The sequence below is a fragment of the Oncorhynchus keta genome, chromosome 35, assembly GCF_023373465.1.
Source record: "Oncorhynchus keta strain PuntledgeMale-10-30-2019 chromosome 35, Oket_V2, whole genome shotgun sequence".
Lineage (NCBI taxonomy): Eukaryota > Metazoa > Chordata > Actinopteri > Salmoniformes > Salmonidae > Oncorhynchus > Oncorhynchus keta.
Window position 1 is genome coordinate 50,124,933 of NC_068455.1, and position 24,405 is coordinate 50,149,337.

General features: G+C 40.3%; 1 protein-coding gene across 18 annotated transcripts in view; it reads left to right on the top strand.

Annotated features, from left to right (window-relative positions):
- The first annotated feature begins 2,374 nt into the window (after positions 1-2,374).
- LOC118368600 (serine/threonine-protein phosphatase 2A 56 kDa regulatory subunit gamma isoform-like) overlaps positions 2,375-24,405 on the top strand; it is a 32,829-nt gene continuing 10,798 nt past the window's right edge. For 14 of the 18 annotated variants that reach the window (XR_008091332.1, XR_008091333.1, XR_008091334.1 and 11 more), the window contains exons 1-8: positions 2,444-2,589; positions 3,524-3,608; positions 16,489-16,688; positions 18,148-18,258; positions 22,568-22,660; positions 22,808-22,938; positions 23,101-23,160; positions 23,365-23,473. Coding sequence is in view for 8 of the 18 variants with exons in the window: in XM_052495786.1 (XP_052351746.1) it covers positions 2,536-2,589; positions 3,524-3,608; positions 16,489-16,688; positions 18,148-18,258; positions 22,568-22,660; positions 22,808-22,938; positions 23,101-23,160; positions 23,365-23,473 (843 nt within the window). In the remaining 10 variants the exon portion in view is untranslated. Of the gene's footprint in view, positions 2,590-2,646; positions 3,609-16,488; positions 16,689-18,147; positions 18,259-22,567; positions 22,661-22,807; positions 22,939-23,100; positions 23,161-23,364; positions 23,474-24,405 lie in introns of those variants that run through there. The other 4 variants (XM_035752836.2, XM_035752838.2, XM_052495789.1 and 1 more) reach the window with 2 other exon arrangements.

Here is a 24,405-nt window from a genome sequence, read left to right on the forward strand (position 1 = left end):
ATATTCAATCCATGTCTCAATTGTCTCAAGGCTTAAAAATCCTTCTTTAACCTGTCTCCTCCCCTTCATCTACACTGATTTAAGTGGATTTAGTAAGTGACATCAATAAGGGATCATATCTTTCACCTGGATTCACCTGGTCAATCTATGTTATGGAAAGAGCCAGTCAGACCTTCTCGTTTTCTAAACCATATAACGCACCTACAAAGAGTTTCCATATTTCACAAGTTAATATCCACTGTCAAACTGTCGATGACGATAACGATTCTGACAGCAGAGCAGGATAAATGATGTCCATATGGTTTATGAGAGAATACAAGTGGAGGAGCGATACTGTTAATAGAGTACAGACATAAACCTGCCCCATCTAAGAGGAAGTTTGTTTCAAAACATGTAATCCCCAAGTCAAGGACACTCCCACTTATCTTTCCTGACCAATAAAAGGAGCCACCAAACTAGCAGAAATTCTAGCAACCTTCTCTGAGTTGCTCTTATAGTTGCCATGTATATGGAATGTATTAATTAGCATTTCTAGGAGAGGACTTGGCCTGCCAGACAGTGAATTCCTAGAGTAAGGTCTTCTTGCTTGATGATTCCTTTCCTCAACTGAACACATGAGCTCTACTTCACATGTAATGGAAGCTACTCTGACAAGCTTTTTTTCCCCAGAGGTCAAATTCAGAATATGAGCTTATCTTGAAGTAAGGAGAGTATTTTATCTCACTTCGGTATCACCCATATAGCCCAGTGATACACTCTGTTTGTGCTTTTGCCAAATGTAAGACATGACAACGAGCTGTTTATACTGTAGGCCTAACAACATTATGGGACCAGGCTATTACCATCATGCCCAGAGTTACATACATGCCTTACATTCAGATGGTTATGACATGGTGGGCTGACTCTGTGGTTGCTGTATGTAGTTTCTCAGTATGGGTGTTTTTCCCCCAATAACTAATGTCAATGATGAAAGAGGATGGGACATATGATATTTATGCCTCTTTAACATTCTCACTCACCATTATTCACGATTCATTCATGATTATCCGTAATCGTGATAGTATCCGCATTAATTTAGAAGTGTTTAGAAAGATATTCTATTCTTATTTACAATAAAAATTAGTCTAAAATGACACAATACATCATGTACCATTAATTTCTATTGGGCACCACATAATCTGAAACAAATTGCAAATGCAGCCAACAAGTTTGTAGTGTCACAAGCTTGATGTAGTCATTGCGTGCTAGGAATATGGGACCAAATACTAAACCTATGACACCTTCAAATGGGGGGATAAGATACATAAAATGCTTTCATTTCTAAATGGTAAAACAGATATGTATGAAAATACCCTAAAATAAAAGGTTACATTCGGGAATGTCGCCTCATATGAAACATTTGATCTCAAATCCAAATGCTGGAGTATAGAACTAAATGTCAAGTTCTATCTTCACTGTCCAAATAAATATATAGGGGAGTGTATGTAATTGTGTGGAGAATACAGTAGATATGTGCATCGATGCATGAGCAAAGAGGGCATTTCCTGCATTTTCTAGTTTCGCATCTTTTATTTTTTCACTTTCATTTCCTGTTTATATTCTGAGCTACTGTACTGTGCACACTAGTTACCAAACACGATGCAGCAAATGCTAAAATTGTCCTGTCAGTTATTTTAGTCGCTACGCCTAAGATAAATTATGTAAATAAATCCACTGAAGTTGTTATACATGGGTAGTAATACTATATTAACAATATTGTTTTAGTAAATGCAGAGTAATGGACTTCAGTGGTTTTTGCTATTACAAAAGTGGAATAAGGAGCGGTCCATATTCCTCTTGTGTAATTTCCAAAACTGCTCAACATGTAAACACAATGTTCTTAGTGTAATTACAGCTCAGTAGAATTTGTGGGACAAAATCTACATTTTAAAAGGCCATCACACATTATCACATACACAGTAGGCCTATTCCAACAATGATTTAGCACTACTACTGCAAGTGGAATGGTTACAGGGATAGCCTACAGCTTTTGCGAAACAATAATACTCACTGATACTACATTATTTTCAGTGTAGTTTATTATTTGATATTTGCCCAGCAAAAGTTGCAGTGTGGTGTCATTTTTGCAGCTTTTGTGTTTCATATTACAATAGGTCCATCACGTACGTAACTTGTTCCTTCAAATTGAGAATTTTTCCAACCATTAGGCACTTGAGTCATATTTACAATAAAATACAGTGACGAATAAGAGCCAAATGTCCCTGCATGTCCCTCCTCCTGCTCTCCCTCCACCAATAATCCGCCTTTCCCAGCTGACTGCCTACATCAGTTTGTGTGCCTATGTTCAGCCAACCGACTCACTCCTTACCGCTGACATCACTAACTAGCCAGTTCCCTCCAGCAGCACCAGAGAGCTTCATTTTCTGATCTGCTTTTGTGTTAAAATGGAGGCTGGCTCCTTGCCTTAAGTGGATTGCCTTCCTGGTCGAGTTTAGATGTTGACATGCACTAAAGCTGGAATCAGGATGGTTGTGGATGCACCTAATTCCAGTGGGCCTTTCCAGCCAGTGGCTCTTATGCACTTCAGAGGTACGTTGTTGCTTTTTGTCCTGGGGAAAAGAGAGGCAGCATTTCACTAGCTGTTCTCTCCCCCATTGGTTATTGGCTGATTTGTCACCAAGATGGGAAGATACGGTTTAATTAAGAGTCTTTGTTTCAGAAGGATTGATGTTTGGAAAGGGTTTAATTGTTTCCTTGTAGGGGATCGGGGATATTTTGGGGGGGATGGCATGCAAGCTCCAAGAAAAGAGAGTGTGAAAAGCTGGTTTTTACTACCCTCTCGCCCACCCAACCCCCCACACACACACAGGGCGCAGGGATGTATAAGGAAGTGAGGTCATAGCCTAGGGAAGGGTTTTGTGTGTGTGTGTGTGTGTGCGTGCTTATCCGTGTAAGTGTTTGAGAGAGTTAGAGAAAGGAGGGAGAAAGAAATAGGGAAGGGTAGCCTTTGCCTGTGTTCATTCTGCTTGTCTCTATTTGGTCCCGGCTCATGGTTTGTGTAACACTCCAGTTCATCTGGGCACAATTTAGCCATAGGGTGTTGTAGACTACTGCCTCTGCTGCAGCAGCCTCTCCCTGCCCTTTTCCTTCTTCCCCCCTTCCTCTTTCCTATGGAGGAGAGGTTGCATCCGCTTAAGAGGGGGAAAGCCCGTTATTACCTTCCCTTGAAAAAACAAACCTTAACTTCATTGGGATAGGGGGCAGCATTGGGAAGTTTGAATATAATTAGTAGATTTGGATAGAAAACACTCTAACGTTTCTAAAACTGCTACAATAATGTATGTGAGTATAACAGAACTCATATGGCAGACAAAAACCTGAGAAAAATCCAACCAGGAAATGGGAAATCTGAGGTTTGTAGTTTTTTAAAGTGATTGCCTATCCAATATCCTGTGTCTATGGGGTCAGATTGCACTTCATAAGGCTTCCAGTACATGTCAACAGTCTTTGGAAGTTGTTTCAGGCTTCTATTGTGAAAGGGGAGAGAATAAGAGCTGTTTCAAGAAGTGGTCAGGCTGAAATGGAATGCCATCCAGTGAAGATCAAAGGTTAGTGATTCATTTTAATGCTATTTCTGACTTTTGTGACACCTCTCCTTCTTTGGAAAATGGCTGTATGGTTTTCTGTGGCTAGGCGCTGACCTGACATAATCGCATGGTGTGCTTTTGCCGTAAAGCCTTTATGAAATCGGATACAGCGGCTGCGGTGCGACGAGCATCCGGGAGCGTAATCATAGCCTCAAACACATTAGCATAACAACGGACATAAATACCCCTAGAAACTTTTCCTATTCATGAAAATCGCAAATGAAATTAAATAAATATATTCAAACACAAGCTTAGCCTTTTGTTAACAACACTGTCATCTCAGCATTTGTGTAAGTTTATCATGGCATAATGCTATGCTAGGCTCTGCTGGCAGCAGGCAACATTTTCACGAAAATAAGAAAAGTAACCAAATTAAATCAGTTACCTTTGAATAACTTCAGATGCTTTCACTCAGTTAGATAGCAAATGTTCCTATTTTCCCAAAATATTATTTTTGTAGGCGAAATAGCTCCCGTTTCTTCATCATGCATGGCTGAGAAATCGACCCTAAAATGCTACAACTATAACGCCAAACTTTTTTCAAAATTTGCTCCATAATATCGACAGAAACACGGCAAACGTTGTTTAGGATCCATCCTCAAGGTGTTTTTAACAAATATATTCGATAATATATCCGTCGAGGCAGTTGGTGTCTCATAAGAAGCGATTGGAAAAATGGCTACCTCAGTATTTTACGCAAGGTTTTCTGCGGGAGACACCATGTGACCAGATGCCATATATGGTCCCTTACAGCCATTCTTCAATGGAAATGCCTAAAAAGACGGCACAATGCTGTAGACACCTTGGGGAAAACATGGAAAACGTAAGCTCATTCGTAGCTCATTCACAGCCATATAAGGAGTCATTGGCATGAGGCGGTTTCAAAAAATGCAGCACTTCCTGGTTGGATTTTTATCTGGGTTTCGCCGGTAACATTAGTTCTGTGGCACTCACAGACAATATCTTTGCAGTTTTGGAAACGTCAGTGTCTTTCCAAAAGCTGTCAATTATATGCATAGTCGAGCATCTTTCGTGACAAAATATCTTGTTTAAAACGGAACGTTTTTCATCCAAAAATGTAAATAGCGCCCCCTATAAATCCAAGAGGTTAACAAGAAGTATATCTTTAATCCTAAAAGAATTTCTGAAATCATAGTAGTCACAAACCACAGTTGGGTCACCTGCTACTGTCCTCTTTTCCTCTGGCATACTGTTATGTATAGCTGAGAACTATTTTCTTTCTCTTTCTGTCATCTGGTTGTCAAAGAGAGTGTGAAAAGTCTTGACTGTCACGTTCTGACCTTAGTTTATTTTTTATGTCTTTGTGTTAGGTTGGTCAGGGCATGAGTTGGGGTGGGTAGTCAATGTTCTTTTTTCTATGTTGTTATTTCTATGTGTTTGGCCTAGTATGGTTCTCAAATCAGAGGCAGGTGTCGTCCACTACTTAGGTAGCCTGCTTTCCCCATTTTGGTTGTGGGTGTTTAATTTTCTGGCGGTTTTCTCTTCGTTGTTATTTTGTGTAGTGTTCAGTTTTTCAATTAAAATATGACGAACAGTTACCATGCTGCATTTTGGTCATCCTCTCCTTCCAGACCAGCCTGCTTTCAATGTCCATATACGTCTGGACCGGTCTTCATTTGGGCCAAACATAGATGTCATGGACGTTCTATGTTTCGACAGCATAGTACATTACAGTAGAGAACAGTAAAGAAAAGTATAGTTCAGTACAGTCCATTTCATAGCTGACTCCCCATTCTTTCTGCAGACATTTTTTTAAATATGATTTCGGAGCAGATTTTTAGGAGTTAAAAAAAACATGATCACAAAAAGGGAGATTTTAACAAAATTCTGTTACCAAACTTTGCATCTGCACAGTTCTTAGTTAAATGTTTTTACAAAATATTCAGTGTATATTGTTAAAAGTAGCCCTTCTGCATAGTTTGTTAAACTTTGAAATCAATGATTTTAGTTTGGCATACATAGTCTCAGTTCAATTACATAACTGTGGAGTTTCCCTGAGCTATAGGCAAGGCTAGCCAGCACACTGAGTAAATAGTATGCAGACTTGAACTTGCCTGAAAATGTGAGGTCTCTGCCCGACTGTATTCTGTGAAAGCCAAAGGGGTGGTGGTGTTGAATAAGATCCATGATGCCATGGGGTGTTATTGATTTGACTATGAATTTGAACCGTCACACCCCTGCATTGAATTGCATTAATTTGTTTTGTGTGAGCTATCACACACTCTCTCTTATCCCCTATGTCCTTGTAAGACGACTGACATATTCTTCTTGCATAGCACAAATGGCCGTAGAAAGGCCTTAAGTTTATTATTCTGAACGCAAGACACAATGGAAATTGCAGAATAATGTGACATGCTTTACCTATTCAGAGCCCGTGGCTTTGTCAGTAACCTGTCCAAATAATACAAAAAGCAAATATCTGTAAGGGGTGCGTAATCGGTGGCAGGGAAGTCAGATGTAGGAGAGCAGCCGGAGCAGTTTAACCTCTCTAGGGTAGGGGGCAGCATTCGGAATTTTAGATGAAAAGCATGCCCAAACTAAACTGCCTGCTTCTTGGGCCCAGAATATGACATGCATATAACTGGAATTTGGATAGAAAACACTTTAAAGTTTCCAAAACTGTTAAAATAGTGTCTGTGAGTATAACAGAATTGATTTGGCAGGCGAAAACCTGAGAAAAATCAATTCAGGAAGTATTTTTTTGTTTGATGGTTTTGTAGTTTTCTATTCAATGCCATTACAGTATCCATTGACTTCACAAGAAGTTCATCTTTAAACCTATGTAAAATATGTTTTGTTTTCTGAATTTTTATAAATGACTATTTCTGTATTTGAATTTGGCGCTCTGCAATCTCACTGGATGTTGGCCAGATGGGAAGCTAGCGTCCCACATACCCTAGAGGTTACTAGCAAAACCCACAGCATAATAATAACCAGATAATTTGGGTACAAAATCCCGTAGCGCACCAAACAACATGTGCACATGCACTTACAATAAACAATCGCCGAGCGCCGCCTGACCAAAGAGAGGACCCAACTTCAGCGGAACTTGTGACAATGTCGCTTTAGAGCTCCTTCCTAAACCAGTTTTCTAGGCTGAAATGCCTACTACTGACTTCTGTTTATATCCTAAAATAAACAAGCAAAATGTCTGCCTGGAAAGTTTGTCACTGGCCCGTACTGAATCAGATTGGGATTTTGGAAGCTATTATTAAGTGAATATGACCCATGCCAATGAGACTCCCATTTAGTATTGCTATTATATCCATGCAAAGGCGATAATACTTTTCCGGTAAGGCTGCCTCCCATGACCCTATTGTGTGTAAAGGGAACACCCCCCTGAAATGTACAAAAATGAATGGGGAATCATTGGCACTGTACGAACCATATACACGGTGTCCAATACCACTCAATTCGACGTCATTTCATTCAAAGTTGATTGCAAATGCCATATGGCAAATGCCAAGTGTAACTCTGAAAAAATCCAACAGATGGCGAGTGCGCTCCTCCGTGGTTTTTCATATTGCAAATGTAACACAAGTCAAGACCCAAAAGTAAAATTTTGAAAAACTGAAAAGATTTTCAAAAACGTATCACCCCCTTAATAAGGGAACATTTTGTCATTCGCCATATGGTTAGTGAGAAAGTCTACATTGCAAATGTACGGTCCCTTACTAGACGTCCGACAACTTTTCTAAAATTTGCGGACGACGTCGGGCCGTGCGGCAGGGCCGGATCTTCCAGGAAGTCACCAAACGAACTCTCTCGGACATTCGGTTTCCGTTTGATAAAATTTTCACATTTTGGTCATTTTTCCGTTCTCCCGGTCAAACCCACAAGAGGGCGAATGGAATCATATTGCAAATGTACAAAACATCACCAATCACGACGTGGCCTTATCTACTAAACAGGAAAAGTTTTCGAAAACGAAACTTGGTGAGCATAGGTTTGGCATAATGGGCAGTTGGCCCCAAACATGATGGAGTCTAGACCTCAACGGTTTTTGAGTTATTGCCATTTTTCTGGGATTAAAGGTCAAAAATGAAAATAGAGCAATAATTTTTCCGCTTGCAGATTGCAGATTGCACCGCGCCTGTGAATTTGCCAGTGAGAATCTGCAAACAAAAATTAACGTTTGGTACGGCCGAAAGGACCAAAACCGCTCTTTCGAGTGGGTGACCAAGTCCTGGTTTTGTTACCCATTCTGGGCTCGCTGTTGCAAGCTCGCTTTTCAAGCCCTTACCCCATAGTGAAAAAAGTTGTTAATCTTGTGGCAAAATTAATCTTGTGACAATTTTTGGTTTCTAGCTGGGGAATGTAACATCAGTACGTTAGTATTGTTGACTTTGGGACATGGTGTAGAAGGAGTGTCTATTCTCAGAGTATTTTGTTTCCAGGGTGTAACCCGGAAGGTCTTAAAACTCTATATTGTACATAAAAAGGGATGCCTTTTCAGTTGTGTATTGGACAAATGATGCAGATGACTGACTCCACACATTGTTGGCCCTTGTATGTTGGGCTCTTTGAATTCTCACTCAGTTCTCCTTATTGACAGGGAAGTCACTCCTGTCCCCTCTCCTCTCTCTCTCTCCATTTTTGTGAGATCACTAGAAGAAAAATATTGAGTCCGGTCAAGCGAGAATTTGAACTAGATTTTTGAGCAACAATTAAACATTGCATAAAAATGTTATGAGACCTCTCAGGCTTTGGGATCATTTTGGGTCGTTCTATATGAATTCACTTTCTGTCTGCACCCCTTTTAGATTTGAACAAAACCTTCCAAACATGTGTGCCCATGGTAGTGGTCAAAACATTCAGGAGATTTGTTTTGCATACTCCACACTGTCATTTCAAATAAGAATTTGTTCTTAACTTATTGCCAAGTTAAATCAAATTTAAAAAACTAAAAAAACAATTAAGTCATCCATGTCTTCATCTCTGAAAAAGATACATGTTTGAGTTTGATAACATTTCAAAGCTTATAAACAGGTTTGTCAAACTATATTATAATTTTTATTTGTTTACCTTTAATGTCAATGGTCTAAACACATAAACTCAGATTTCTCTTTTCACATACAGTACTAGTCAAAAGTTTGGACATAGCTACTCATTCCAGGTTTTTTGTTTTTTTTGTTTTTACAATTTAGAGAATAACAGTGAATAACAGTGAAGACATCAACATTATGAAATAACACACATGGAATCATGTAATAACCAAAAAAGTGATTCTTCAAATTAGCCACCCTTTGCCTTGATGACATCTTCGCACACTCTTGGCATTCTCTCAACCAGCTTCATGAGGTAGTCACCTGGAATGCATTTCAATTAACAGGTGTGCCTTAAGTTAATTTGTGGAATTTCTTTAGGCAATGCGTTTGAGCCAATCAGTTGTGTTGTGACATGGTAGTGGTGGTATACAGAAGATATTTGGTAAAAGACCAAGTCCATATTATGACAAGAACAGCTCAAATAAGCAAAGGGAAATGACAGTCCATCATTACTTTAGGACATGAAGGTCAGTCAATCCGGAAAATCCCAATAACTTTGAAAGTTTCTTCAATTGCAGACGCAAAAACCATCAAGCACTATGATGAAACTGGCTCTCATGAGGACCGCCACAGGAAAAGAACACCCAGAGTTACCTCTGCTGCAGGGGATAAGTTCATTGGAGTTAACTGCACCTCAGATTAAATGCTTCACAGAGTTCAAGTAACAGACACATCTCAACACCAACTGTTACATTTACATTACATTTAAGTCATTTAGCAGACGCTCTTATCCAAACTGTTCAGAGGAGACTGCGTGAATCAGGTCTTCATGGTCGAATTGATGCAAAGAAACCACTACTAAAGGACACCAATTGGAAGAAGAGACTTAATTGGGCCAAGAAACACAAGCAATGGACATCAGACTGGTGGAAATCTGTCCTTTGGTCTGATGAGTCCAAATGTGAGATCTTTGGTTTCGATCGCAGTGTCTTTGTGAGACGCAGAGTAGGTGAACAAATTATCTCTGCATGCGTGGTTCCCACCATGAAGCATGAAGGAGGAGGTGTGATGGTGTGGGGGTGCTTTGCTGGTGAAACTGTGATTTATTTAGAATTCACGGCACACTTAACCAGCATGGCTACCACAGCATTCTGCAGCGATACGCCATCCCATCTGGTTCGCGCTTAGTCCCATGATCATTGGTTTTTATCAGGACATTGACCCAAAACACATCTCCAGGCTGTGTAAGGGCTATTTGACCAAGGAGGGTGATGGAGTGCTGCATCTGCTGACCTGGCTTCTACAATTCTCAACCCTATTTGAGATGGTTTGGGATGAGTTGGACCTCAGGTTGAACGAAAAGCAGCTAACAAGTTCTCAGCATATGTGGGGAATCCTTCTAGACTGTTGGAAAAGCATTCCTCATGAAGCTGATTGAGAGAATGCCAAGAGTGTGCAAAGCTGTCATCAAGGCTACTTTTGAAGAATCTATTGTATTTTGATTTGTTTAATACTTTTTTGGGTTACTACTTGATTACATATGTGTTATTTCATAGTTTGATGTCTTCACTATTACTCTACAATGTAGAATTAGTTTTTTAATAAAGAAACTCTTGAATTAGTAGGTGTGTCCAATCTTTTGACTGCTCCTGTATGTTGTAGCTTAGACCCTATTTTACAGGGTCTGAGTTGTTTTTGTTATGGCCGCCATCAGTTTAGTCACAGCATTCTCTTGAATACAGGGTAGGTGTCATTTCAATCATAGAAACAGAATTCATAGAATGGACCTATCCCTTCAGACCACTGCAATTTAGCTGGTATGCCACTGACATATGAATGAGTCTAAATTACTCTCAGAAAGATGACCGCCAGTCCACAATCTGTCGAAGGTCAACTTGAATGTGTATTCTGTTATCTAGGCTATTTCTATGATTTCAATAGGTGTCCTATGGGAGATAGACACTTTCCTTTAAAACAATGGATATACCCACTCAAGTCAACATTCTCTGTGTGGACCTCCAACCATCTTTATGGTGACATTTGTTAAAATGTACACTTTTAGTTCATTTATTAGGCAAAACATGACATGCACCCTGTATTCAGAGTTCTAAGGCACTATGGGACAAAGAGTCTCATATGGCATGCAGAATTGGCCTAGCGTTGTCCCGGTTACGGGAGGGTTTGGTCGGGGTAGGCCGTCACTGTCAAATAAGAATTTGTTCTTCACTGACTTGCCGAGTTAAATATTTGTTTTATTCAAGAGCATGCTGTGTCTCAACAGATGGTGGGCACAACAAACACCTCTGATGTAAAATAATCTAAGCTTCAACATATATGAACAAAAAAACGGATTACATGTTTGTGATAGTTGATTATAAAGGTGAAACTTATTTTAAATTTTAAATAAATTATCAAATAGTTTGGCAACCATGTTTTGTAATCTTTCAAATTATATCAAGCTTAACTATTTACATTTTTCAGTGATGAAGACATGGTTGTCTCATGGCAGTGTGGAGTTTGCAAAATGGGTTAACTTTGATTACCCCTAGCTCCTGAATGTTTTGTCATTCAGGTCCAAAAAGTAATGTTCTGACTAGACGTCGACCGATTAATCGGAATGGCCGATTTAATTAGGGCTGATTTCACGTTTTCATAACAATCGGAAATCTGTATTTTTGGACACCGATTTGGCCGTTCTTTTTTATTTTTGTATTTTTTTACACCTTTATTTAATCTTTATTTAACTAGGCAAGTCAGTTAAGAACACATTCTTATTTTCAATGACGGCCTAGGAATTGTTAACTGCCTTGTTCAGGGGCAGAACAACAGATGTTTTACCTTCAATCTTGCAACCTTACAGTTAACTAGTCCAACGCTCTAACAACCTGCCTCTCATTGCACTCCACGAGGAGCCTGCCTGTTACGCGAATGCAGTAAGAAGCCAAGGTAAGTTGCTAGCTAGCATTAAACTTCTCTTATAAAAACAATCAATCAATCATAATCACTAGTTAACTACATATGGTTGATGATATTACTAGTTTATCTAGCGTGTCCTGCGTTGCATATAATCGATGCGGTGCGTATTCGCGAAAAAGGACTGTCTTTGCTCCAACGTGTACCTAACCATAAACATCAATGCCTTTCTTAAAATCAATACACAGAAGTATATATTTTTAAACCTGCATATTTAGCTAAAAGAAATCCAGGTTAGCAGGCAATATTAACCAGGTTAAATTGTTTCACTTCTCTTGCGTTCATTGCACGCAGAATCAGGGAATATACAACAGTTTGGGCCGCCTAATTTTCCAGATCATTACGTAATTATGACATAACATTGAAGGTTGTGCAATGTAACAGGAATAGTTAGCAGGATGCCACCCGTTAGATAAAATACGGAACAGTTCCGTATTTCGCTGAAAGAATAAACGGCTTGTTTTCGAGATGATAGTTTCCGGATTCGACCATATTAATGACCAAATTGTCTGTGTATGTCTGTGTGTTATTATGTTATAATTAAGTCTATGATTTGATAGAGCAGTCTGACTGAGCAATGGTAGGCACCAGCAGGCTCGTAAGCATTCATTCAAACAGCACTTTTGTGCGTTTTGCCAGCAGCTCTTCCTTGTGATTTCAAGCATTACGCTGTTTATGGCTTCAAGCCTATCAACTCCCGAGATTAGGCTGGTGTAACCGATGTGAAATGGCTAGCGAGTTAGCGGGGTGCACGCTAATAGCATTTCAAACTCACTCGCTCTGAGACTTGGAGTATTTATTCCCCTTGCTCTGCATGTGTAACCGGTGCTGTACTGCACCAGTGTGTGTGGTTGATTGAGACTATAGACATGGACTTTGGAGATCAGATAGTTTTAATCAAGCAGAATTCACTCTCTGCATCCTGCATCTGCATCCAAAATAAAATAAAACATATGTAGAGCACATATGTTCCTCGAATCGTCGCCTCTTTCTTTCATAGTGCATCAATATGATTTTTGAATACAAAAATTAGTACAGCCTCTCCTTATTATACATAACATATGTTGCATAGATAAAACCACATACCTGCATCCAAAAGAAATTAAAACATTTGTAGAGCACATATGTTCCGCGAATCGTCGCCTCTTTCTACAACAGATGCACAATACAAGGGACTGGGATCATTTGAGGCGCTAGCCATCGTTCACACATACACACGCTAACATCTTAGCTAGCTATTAACACATGTTGAATTCAGAATGTTGATATCATCCTAAAAAGTACAATTACAAGTGCATCTTAAAACTTCTTACGGATAGGCGGGACAGTTGCGTCCCACTTGGGCAAAAAACAGGGAAAATGCAGCGGGGCAAATTCAAAAAAATTATATAAAAATCAAACTTTCATTAAATCACACATGTAAGATACTCAATTAAAGCTACACTCGTGAATCCAGCCAACATGTCAGATTTTAACAATTATGAACGGTTAGTCCTCGGGGTTTTGCCTGCTACATAAGTTCTGTTATACTCACAGACATGATTCAAACAGTTATAGAAACTTCAGAGTGTTTTCTATCAAAATCTACTAATAATATGCATGTCTTATATTCTTGGCATGAGTAGCAGCAGGAAGTAGAAATTGGGCACACTTCTTATCCAAAAGTGAAAATGCTGCCCCCTATCCCAAAGAGGTTAAAAGAATCAAACTTTTCTGAAGACGACAGAAAAAGCTTGCCTACCTCTCATAGTGCATCAAAATGATTTGAGCACGAGCACGCAGGGCATTAACGTAAGTACACACTCCCCTCTCCCAGGATGCAAGCATGCATAATAACAAAGAGGGACCGAAGCTATACTGTTACACTGGCAATACTAAAGTGCCTATAAGAACATCCAATAGTCAAAGGTATATGAAATACAAATGGTATAGAGAGAAAAAGTCCTATAATTTCTATAATAACTACAACTTAAAACTTCTTACCTGGGAATATTGAAGACTCATGTTAAAAGGAACCACCAGCTTTCATATGTTCTCATGTTCTGAGCAAGGAACTTAAACATTAGCTTTCTTACATGGCACATATTGCACTTTTACTTTCTTCTCCAACTCTTTGTTTTTGCATTAGTTAACCTCTTGCTCCTACCTGACACGCAGGCGTCCCATCTAGACATCTGGAAATGCAAATGCTCTACGCTAAATGCTAATAGCACTCGTTAAAACTCAAACGTTCATTTAAATTCACATGCAGGATACTGAATTAAAGCTACACTCGTTGTGAATCCAGGCAACAAGTCAGATTTTTAAAATGCTTTTCAGCGAAAGCATGAGAAGCTATTTCTGATAGCATGTAACACCCCAAAAGACCCGCAGGGGACGTAAACAAAATAATTAGCATAGTCGGCGCTACATAAAACGCACAAATAAAATATAAAACATTCATTACCTTTGACCATCTTCTTTGTTGGCACTCCTAGATGTCCCATAAACATCACTATTGGGTCTTTTTTTCGATTAAATCGGCCCATATATAGCCTAGATATCGATCTATGAAGACTGTGTGATCAACGAAAAAAATAGCGTTTTATAACGTCACGTAATTTTTTTTAATTAAAAAAGTCAACGATAAACTTTCACAAAACACTTCGAAATACTTTTGTAATGCAACTTTAGGTATTAGTAAACGTTAATAAGCGATCAAATTGATCACGAGGCGATGTATATTCTATAGCTGTACATCTGGAAATAATGTCCGGGTAAATCTCAACCAAAATATCCGGTCGGAGACCAGAAGAACTGCGCTGCCTTGTGTCTGTTTGACCAAGAAACAAATCGTAGGCAAATGACAAGACTGTTGACATCGTGTGGAAGCTGTAGGTATTGCAACCTCGGCCCCATTTAATTCACGTTTAACAATTGGTTCACGTTTAACAATTGGTTGAAGTGGCGCATGGATATATTTTCCCATTTTCAGTGATCAGATTTTCCTGCACTTTTCGATGAAACGCACGTTCTGTTATAGTCACAGCCGTGATTTAACCAGTTTTATAAACGCCTGAGTGTTTTCTATCCACACATACTAATCATATGCATATACTATATTCCTGGCATGAGTAGCATGGCGCTGAAATGTTGCACGATTTTTAACAGAATGTTCGAAAAAGTAGGGGGTAGGTGTAACAGGTTAAACAAAATGTAACATGTTTCATTATTTATTTGAGGCTATATTGATTGTATGGATGTATTATATTAAAATAAGTGTTCACTCAATATTGTTGTAATTGTCATTATAACAAATAGATTTGAAAAAAAATGGACCGATTAATCGGTAGCGGCTTTTTTGGTCCTCCAATAATCGGTATCGGTATCGGCGTTGAAAAATCATAATCGGTCGACCTCTAGTTCTGACCACTTCTACCATGGGCAAACACGTATAAAAGGTTTTGTTCAAATCAAAAGGGCTGTAGTTAAAAAGTAATTGAAATCATATGGAATGGTGCTACAGGGAACTTGTCTGTTCAGTTGTGGGGGAACTATTCTTTTGACATTGAAGTTAACAGGGTGAAAACGAGTATGTACTTCTGAGTGAGTTTTTTATTTAATTTTTTATATACATGTATATACATCTTTTTTACTGTATGTTATTTTCCTCCCTGTGCTATACACGCAGTAAACAATCTATATGGGTGGCAGGTAGCCTAGCGGTTAGTGTTCGGCCAGTAACCGAAAGGATGTTTGTTCGAATCCCTGAGCTGACAAGGTGAGAATAGTCTGCCGCCGTGCTATTGAGCAAGGCACTTTACCCTAATTGCTCCAGGGTCGCTGTTGGTAATGTCTGACCCTGACTGTAACCCCCACTCACCAAGGCTGTCTCAGGGGGAATTGGCGTAAGACAAATGTGTGAAATAGGACAAATATATATGTGAAATAGGATAAATATAAGCACCCACAAAATTATTATTATTAGAACACCTTCTAGGATGGAAACTTTCACAACGAAATCTAAATTTTTTATGTAAATGAAATGTTATCAAAGGGTCCAGACCCCCTTTTTTTGTGATTTCACGTTTTAGAGAAACGTATCCCAAAGACCAAATCACTTCCTCATCCTTGTTGTGTAGTATTGGGTCCCCCCAAAACATGAACAAAGGCTCAAAAAACACTCAAATACATCCTTTTAGAAACGGCAAAGCTCTCAGTATAGTGACACATTTGTTTAGATGTTGTTAACTTGAAATTGTGTCATTATGAACTGCGACCTTATATTACATTTTTGTTGCGACTCTAGCATTTTGCAGGTAACTGACAAAATAATGGAAACACTTGAGGAAATTAGGGATACAAAGTGTATTGAAAGCATGGGGTGCTTCCACACAGGAAGTTCCAGACACTTGTAGAAACTATGCCAAGGCGCATTGAAGCTGTTCTGGTGGCTCCTGGTGGCCCAACACCCAACACCCTAGTAAGACACCATTTGTGTTTTCTTTATTTTGGCAGTTACCAGCAGGCTACATGGAAAATGGAACCGCTTGAGTTGCGCAAATGGGAATATAACATTGTGGATAAAGTTCAGAATGACAACTTCATGTGTACGAAATCTAAAGACCTGCATCACTATACTGAGAGCTTTGCCATTTCTAAAAGGACATATTTGGGTGTTTTTGGAGATTTTCTTCATGTTTTTTCAGGGCCCCCATACTACACAATGAGGAAGTGATTTGCTGTTAATTTCTCTAAAACATGTGAAATCACAAATGTGTCCTGGACCCTTATATAACATTCAATTTACATAAAAAAGTATTGAAAATGTATTTTTCAAAATAATCATTTTATAAAACATTATTTTCTCTCTCCCTCAGACTGTGCTCTGGCAGAGCAGGAGAAGTTGTTTGTGCAGAAGCTGCGCCAGTGTTGCGTGCTCTTTGACTTCCTGTCGGACCCACTAAGTGACCTGAAATGGAAGGAGGTGAAGCGTGCGGCGCTGAGCGAGATGGTCGAGTACATCACCCACAACAGGAACGTCATCACAGAGCCCGTCTACCCAGAGGTGGTGCACATGGTGAGTGTCAGCAGACTGACTGGAAGAGAGTAGATGAGCCAGCCTTAAGGCTGGGGTGAATATGGCTGTTTTTGAATTGGACTGGGTAGAGCTGGTGTTATGATCATCTGTGCTACCGCCCAGAATGTGCTACTTTCTGACAATTTAAGCTATCCCTCAGAATGTGCTATTTTTATGTCCCGGGTCCCACTGTTCAGAATGAAAGACTAAGGGTAGCACGCTTTAAAACATGTTTCCAACAGAAAGAATACAATACCATGAGAATCTCCATTGAGGCTAGCACATTCTGAGCTGTCAGGTCAGAATTATTAACCAGATTATTAGCCTTTTACAGGGATTTGCTTTACATTTGAGCTCCACAAATTAAGAAAGAGATAGATAGTGACAACACCAGATGTAACAGATAGGAATGGGGTTCATTTCAATTCAAAAAAGTAAACCAAACTGAATTTCCAATTTCCCTCATTGAGGAGCCATTGACATCACACAGCCATACAAAAACTACAAATCTGAAGCATGAAGCAATTCTCTACATGCGTGACCAATCAAGTTAACCTGACGTGGTTTTTAATGTGATAGCTCATTGTGGCCTAGCATAAGGCTGTCATGGATAAGTGTGTAAACGCAGTGAGCCTTTTCAAGTGTCAAAGCATTTCCTTCAGTCCATGATTTTAAAATATTTAAATTGTAATGCTTTTACCCCGGCTCCCTACTGTATTCTCGCTTGTCTTTCAGCAGACATCACCCAGATTCACTTTAAAGTGTTTTTCTTTTATACATCAAAGCTTCCACAGTAAGCTGTGAAGCTAATGAGTTATTATAATCATTTGACATTGAATTAAAAACCTCTGTGAATGAATAAATGTATATTTTCTCTTTTTAAAAGCTATATCTGGACTTGAACTTGTTTACCTAGCTAGCAGCTCTGCAACCAACAAAAATAGCAGTGTTCTATATCCTCAGGCCACTTGCACTGTCCCATGATCTGTCTTGACTGGGAATAGCAGTTATAGCTAGCACCCCACAGGGCAAGTCAGTTGATGTTGGAGACAAATGATAACACACTTGGTTCCAATAAAATATGTACAACTGGTTGAGTTGGCCTGGTATATACTACTGCCCCGTTTGAAAACTTCAGACATGCGCCCTTCCTTCCTTATCTCCTTGAGGTAAACACAGATCTATAAGTGACTAGATAGAGTGGGAACTTTCTCTCATCCATTACTTTCACCAATTTTATATCTGTGTTTAAGTAAGGTATGAAGGAAGGATCAAGGATGCATTTTAAAGTATTTAAACAGGGCCTATATTTTTTGGACAAAAAAAATCCCAAGGCGATCCTGTTACATTCGATGTAAAATGAAACAACAGCCAGGGACGCGTTTCGGCTCCATACTGGCCTTCATCAGGGTGATCTACTGAATCTGAGTATACTTTGTTGTGCTTTTCCCACCCTCAGTTTACGGTGAACATGTTCCGAACGTTGCCTCCTTCATCCAACCCCACAGGAGCAGAGTTTGACCCGGAGGAGGACGAGCCTACACTTGAGGCTGCTTGGCCACATCTCCAGGTACCCAGGGTATCTAATAACCCAGCTTACATGGCCCGGGTCGTGTTCATTCGGCACCAAACGGAAGAAAACAGACGGAAACTACCTGGTTTTGTCCTAAACACACATTTTTGTTCGTAAAGAGTTTTCTGTTGCATGTCCTAATGAACACACGTCCCTGCTGTTTGAGTAAGATTTAAATGCTGCAAATCGTACATTCTCTGAAGTACAGTGCTGTAAAATGAAAGCATCTAATCAGTTTAGTTTAGTTTAGTTTAAAGTCAATTGGACCTTCCCTAACTCTTGGCTCAGACCAAACGAGCACATCTGTTTATTATGGAACATTATTTATTTTATTTATTTATTTCACCAGGTAGGCAAGTTGAGAACAAGTTCTTATTTACAATTGCGACCTGGCAAAGATAAAGCAAAGCAGTTCGACACATACAAAGACACAGAGTTACACAAAACAAACATACAGTCAATAATACAGTATAAACAAGTCTATATACGATGTGAGCAAATGAGGTGAGATAAGGGAGGTAAAGGCAAAAAAAGGCCATGGTGGCAAAGTAAATACAATATAGCAAGTAAAACACTGGAATGGTAGATTTGCAGTGGAAGAATGTGCAAAGTAGAAATAAAAAATAATGGGGTGCAAAGGAGCAAAATAAATAAATACAGTAGGGAAAGAGGTAGTTGTTTGGGCTAAATTATAGGTGGGCTATGTACAGGTGCAGTAATCTGTGAGCTGCTCTGACAGTTGGTGCTTAAAGCTAGTGAGGGAGATAAGTGTTTCCAGTTTCAGAGATTTTTGTAGTTCATTCCAGTCATTGGCAGCAGAGAACTGGAAGGAGAGGCGGCCAAATAAATAATTGGTTTTGGGGGTGACCAGAGAGATATACCTGCTGGAGCGCGTGCTACAGGTGGGTGATGCTATGGTGACCAGCGAGCTGAGATACGGGGGGACTTTACCTAGCAGGGTCTTGTAAATGACATGGAGCCAGTGGGTCTGGCAACCCAGTATGAAGCGAGGGCCAGCCAACGAGAGTGTACAGGTCGCAATGGTGGGTAGTATATGGGGCTTTGGTGACAAAACGGATTGCACTGTGATAGACTGTATCCAATTTGTTGAGTAGGGTATTGGAGGCTATTTTGTAAATTACATTGGCGAAGTCAAGGATTGGTAGGATGGTCAGTTTTACAAGGGTATGTTTGGCAGCATGAGTGAAGGATGCTTTGTTGCGAAATAGGAAGCCAATTCTAGATTTAACTTTGGATTGGAGATGTTTGATGTGGGTCTGGAAGGAGAGTTTACAGTCTAACCAGACACCTAGGTATTTGTAGTTGTCCACGTATTCTAAGTCAGAGCCGTCCAGAGTAGTGATGTTGGACAGGCGGGCAGGTGCAGGCAGTGATCGGTTGAAGACCATGCCTTTAGTTTTACTTGTATTTAATTAAGAGCAATTGGATGCCATGGAAGGAGAGTTGTATGGCATTGAAGCTTGCCTGGAGGGTTGTTAACACCGTGTCCAAAGAAGGGCCAGAAGTATACAGAATGGTGTTGTCTGCGTAGAGGTGGATCAGAGACTCACCAGCAGCAAGAGCGACATCATTGATGTATACAGAGAAGAGAGTCGGTCCAAGAATTGAACCCTGTGGCACCCCCATAGAGACTGCCAGAGGTCCGGACAGCAGACCCTCCGATTTGACACACTGAACTCTATCAGAGAAGTAGTTGGTGAACCAGGCGAGGCAATCATTTGAGAAACCAAGGCTGTCGAGTCTGCCGATGAGGATGTGGTGATTGACAGAGTCGAAAGCCTTGGCCAGATCAATGAATACGGCTGCACAGTAATGTTTCTTATCAATCAATGGTGGTTAAGATATCGTTTAGGACCTTGAGCGTGTCTGGTGCACCCATGACCAGCTCTGAAACCAGATTGCATAGCAGAGAAGGTATGGTGAGATTCGAAATGGTCGGTAATCTGTTTGTTGACTTGGCTTTCGAAGACCTTAGAAAGGCAGGGTAGGATAGATATAGGTCTGTAGCAGTTTGGGTCAAGAGTGTTCCCCCTCCTCCCTTTGAAGAGGGGGATGACCGCAGCTGCTTTCCAATCTTTGGGAATCTCAGATGACACAAAAGAGGGGTGGCAACAATTTCTGCAGATCATTTTAGAAAGAAAGGGTCCAGATTGTCTAGCCCGGCTGATTTGTAGGGGTCCAGATTTTGCAGCTCTTTCAGAACATCAGCTGACTGGATTTGGGAGAAGGAGAAATGGGGAAGGCTTGGGCGAGTTGCTGTGGGGGGTGCAGTGCTGTTGACCGGGGTAGGATTAGCCAGGTGGAAAGCATGGCCAGCCGTAGAAAAATGCTTATTGAAATTCTCAATTATGGTGGATTTATCAGTGGTGAAAGTACTTCCTATCTGCAGTGCAGTGGGCAGCTGGGAGGAGGTGTTCTTATTCTCCATGGACTTTACAGTGTCCCAGAACTTTTTTTGAGTTAGTGTTGCAAGAAGCAAATTTCTGCTTGAAAAAGCTAGCCTTGGCTTTTCTAACTGCATGTGTATAATGGTTTCTAGCTTCCCTGAACAGCTGCATATCATGGGGGGCTGTTCAATGTTAATGCAGAACGCCATAGGATGTTTTTGTGTTGGTTAAGGGCAGTCAGGTCTGGGGAGAACCAAGGGCTATATCTGTTCCTGGTTCTACATTTCTTGAATGGGGCATGCTTATTTAAGATGGTTTAGGAAGGCATTTAAAATAAATAACCAGGCATCCTCTACTGACAGGATGAGATCAATATCCTTCCAGGATACCCCGGCAAGGTCGATTAGAAAGGCCTGCTCGCTGAAGTGTTTCAGGGAGCGTTTGACAGTGATGAGTGGAGGTCGTTTGACCGCTGTGGCAGTGATCGCTGAGATCTTGGTTGAAGACAGCAGAGGTGTATTTAGAGGGCAAGTTGGTTAGGATGATATCTATGAGGGTGCCCGTGTTTAAGGCTTTGGGGAGGTACCTGGTAGGTTCATTGATCATTTGTGTGAGACTGAGGGCATCAAGGTTAGATTGTAGGATGGCTGGGGTGTTAAGCATGTTCCAGTTTAGGTCGCCTAGCAGCATGAGCTTTGAAGATAGATTGGGGGCAATCAGTTCACATATGGTGTCCAGATCACAGCTGGGGGCAGAGGGTGGTCTATAGCAGGCGGCAACGGTGAGAGACTTGTTTTTAGAGAGGTGGATTTTTTAAAGTAGAAGTTCAAATTGTTTGGGTACAGACCTGGATAGTAGGACAGAACTCTGCAGGCTATCTTTGCAGTAGATTGCAACACCGCCCCCTTTGGCAGTTCTATCTTGTCTGAAAATTTTGTAGTTTGGGATGAACATTTCAGAATTTCTTGTGGTCTTCCTAAGCCAGGATTCAGACACAGCTAGTACATCCGGGATGGCAGAGTGTGCTAAAGCAGTGAATAGAACAAACTTAGGGAGGAGGCTTCTAATGTTAACATGCATGAAACCAAGGCTATTACGGTTACAGAAGTCATCAAAAGAGAGCGCCTTGGGAATAGGAGTGGAGCTAGGCACTGCAGGGCCTGGATTCACCTCTACATCGCCAGAGGAACAGAGGCGGAGTAGGATAAGGGTACGGCTAAAAGCAATAAGAATTGGTTGTCTAGAACGTCTGGAACAGAGAGTAGGAGGTTTCTGGGGGCGATAAAATAGCATCAAGGTATAATGTACAGACAAAGGTATGGTAGGATGTGAATACAGTGGAGGTAAACCTAGGTATTGAGTGATGAAGAGAGAGATATTGTCTCTAGAAACATAATTGAAACCAGGAGATGTCATCGCATGTGTGGGTGGTGGAACTAATCGGTTGGATAAGGTCTAGTGAGCAGAACTAGAGGCTCTTACAGTGAAATAAGCCAATAGACACTAAACAGAACAGCAATGGACAAGGAATATTAAAGAGGCATGCTTAGTCGAGTGATCAAAAGGGTCCAATGAGTAGTGAGGTTGGTTGGGGTCACGGTGATTTAGACAGCTAGCCGGGCCATCGGTAGCAAGCTAGCATAGGATGGAGGTCTGTTATTAGCCACCTCGTGCGTTTCCATTGGTAGGATTAGTGGGGTTCCGTGTGGTAGAGGGGATGAATCCAATTCTCAATTTTTTTTTTATTATGATAGGATTTGCATTGGGGAATTACTGTGATTTTACAAAACATTTTTGTAAGGAAAGATTATGACTAGCATTTTGGACATGATCTTTCTTTATATTTATATTTATATTCAGCAAATTAGGTATTTGTAAAAGGTTTTCTTTCTTTACAGCTCGTCTACGAATTTTTCCTTCGGTTTTTAGAATCTCCTGACTTTCAACCGAACATAGCAAAGAAGTACATCGACCAAAAATTTGTGATGCAGGTAAGAGCTTATAGAAACATGGATACTCGCACATTGTTGAACGCTCACACAGTTTTATTGTGATGGCAAGGGCATTTCTTTCTTTAAGTGTAAAGTCTTGTCTTTGGTTTTGTGGAGTCTGATGGGAGTGATGTCATGTGTCCACAGCTTTTAGACCTGTTTGACAGTGAGGACCCACGGGAGAGGGACTTCCTCAAAACCACTCTCCACAGGATCTATGGGAAATTCCTGGGACTACGGGCCTACATCAGAAAACACATCAATAATATATTTTATAGGTGAGTTTAATTTCAGACGATTTGTTTAATCTTAGATATTTTAACACATCAAATTGATTGCTGAAGATTCAATGGTGAATTTGGTTGTTTAGTTTTATAACTACAAAGAAATGTATGTTTTTAGCTGCGTAACTAAATAAAATGGCTCTCTGTTTTTAACAGGTTTATCTATGAGACTGAGCACCATAATGGAATAGCAGAATTACTGGAGATACTCGGAAGGTACACTTTAAGCTCTTATCCAGTGTGTCTTGCAGTGGAGTTAGAATAGTTATTTTTGACTGTTATCCAGTCTCATGATGTCTTCTCGACTGCAGATAGGATCTCTAACCATTCATGGTCAGCTGTTGTTTATCCTTTATCCCTTTAATTTTCTGTTACTATTTTTAGTTCAGTTGAATTATTTGTTTCTCTCTCCATTCACAGTATAATCAATGGGTTTGCCTTACCACTAAAGGAGGAGCACAAGATTTTCCTGTTAAAGGTCCTGTTGCCTTTGCACAAAGTCAAATCACTTAGTGTCTACCATCCACAGGTAAGCCCTTCTTTTTTTCATGTTTAATGTCATGTTTATTAGGCACATAAGGTAAGAAAACAGACTGAAACAGGGAGGGACTACCTTTACTTGTCCAAACGTGTGTTTTCATTTTCCTGTGAAAGACATTTTAAAACGTTTTCCATTGTGTGGCCCTATTCAACATGACACAGTTCTGATGATTGTTCTGCTATCAGCCATGCTGCCCTGGGCTCGGTTCAGGAGGGTGAGAAGTTACAGAACGTTCCGATAGAAATGCATTGTGTAGAACAGACACGATTCTCTGTCGTCAAGAATAGGGAGTTGTTTCAGCTCTCTTCAATAAATTTCGATCTGCAACTTTCTGATTTGTTTTCCTTTTTTCCCCTGCTGAATACTCCTATGGAAATGTATAGAAATCTATGGAAATGGCTGAGTATAGCCCTAGTTATGGCCAGTTGGCACACAGTGGTGTTGTTTCCAGTTGGGTCAGGCCTGTTCAGGCAGTGAGTGGGGGAGGTGAGAGCAGTATCCTGGCTGCTACAAGTTAGCTGTAATCCGATACCTGGCATTCACAAGCCTGAGTTACTATGTCGACAAAGGTCCTTGACAGGGGCCTCTTGCTCTCTCTCGCTCTCTGGGCCGGCATGTGTCTCTTTCCCTGTATGACTGCTGTCAGCCAAGTGGGTCCCTTGAGCTGGTGGAACAGTTCTTAGTCTGCTCTGTGGGCCATTGCATAGCATAGTAACTCAATTAGCAATTGATCTATGTGTTAGCATCTGTTTTGCCCCAGCCTAATGCAAAATGAGGAAAATGCCTTACAGTAATTGTCATTGCAGTGCAGAACATTGCAGTTATATTGCCGTTATACTGCTAGTATTACTGCGTCCAAAGTATTAGTTACCACAATTATCTGTTTTCTGACTATTTTTGGTGTGTGTCAAAACAATAAG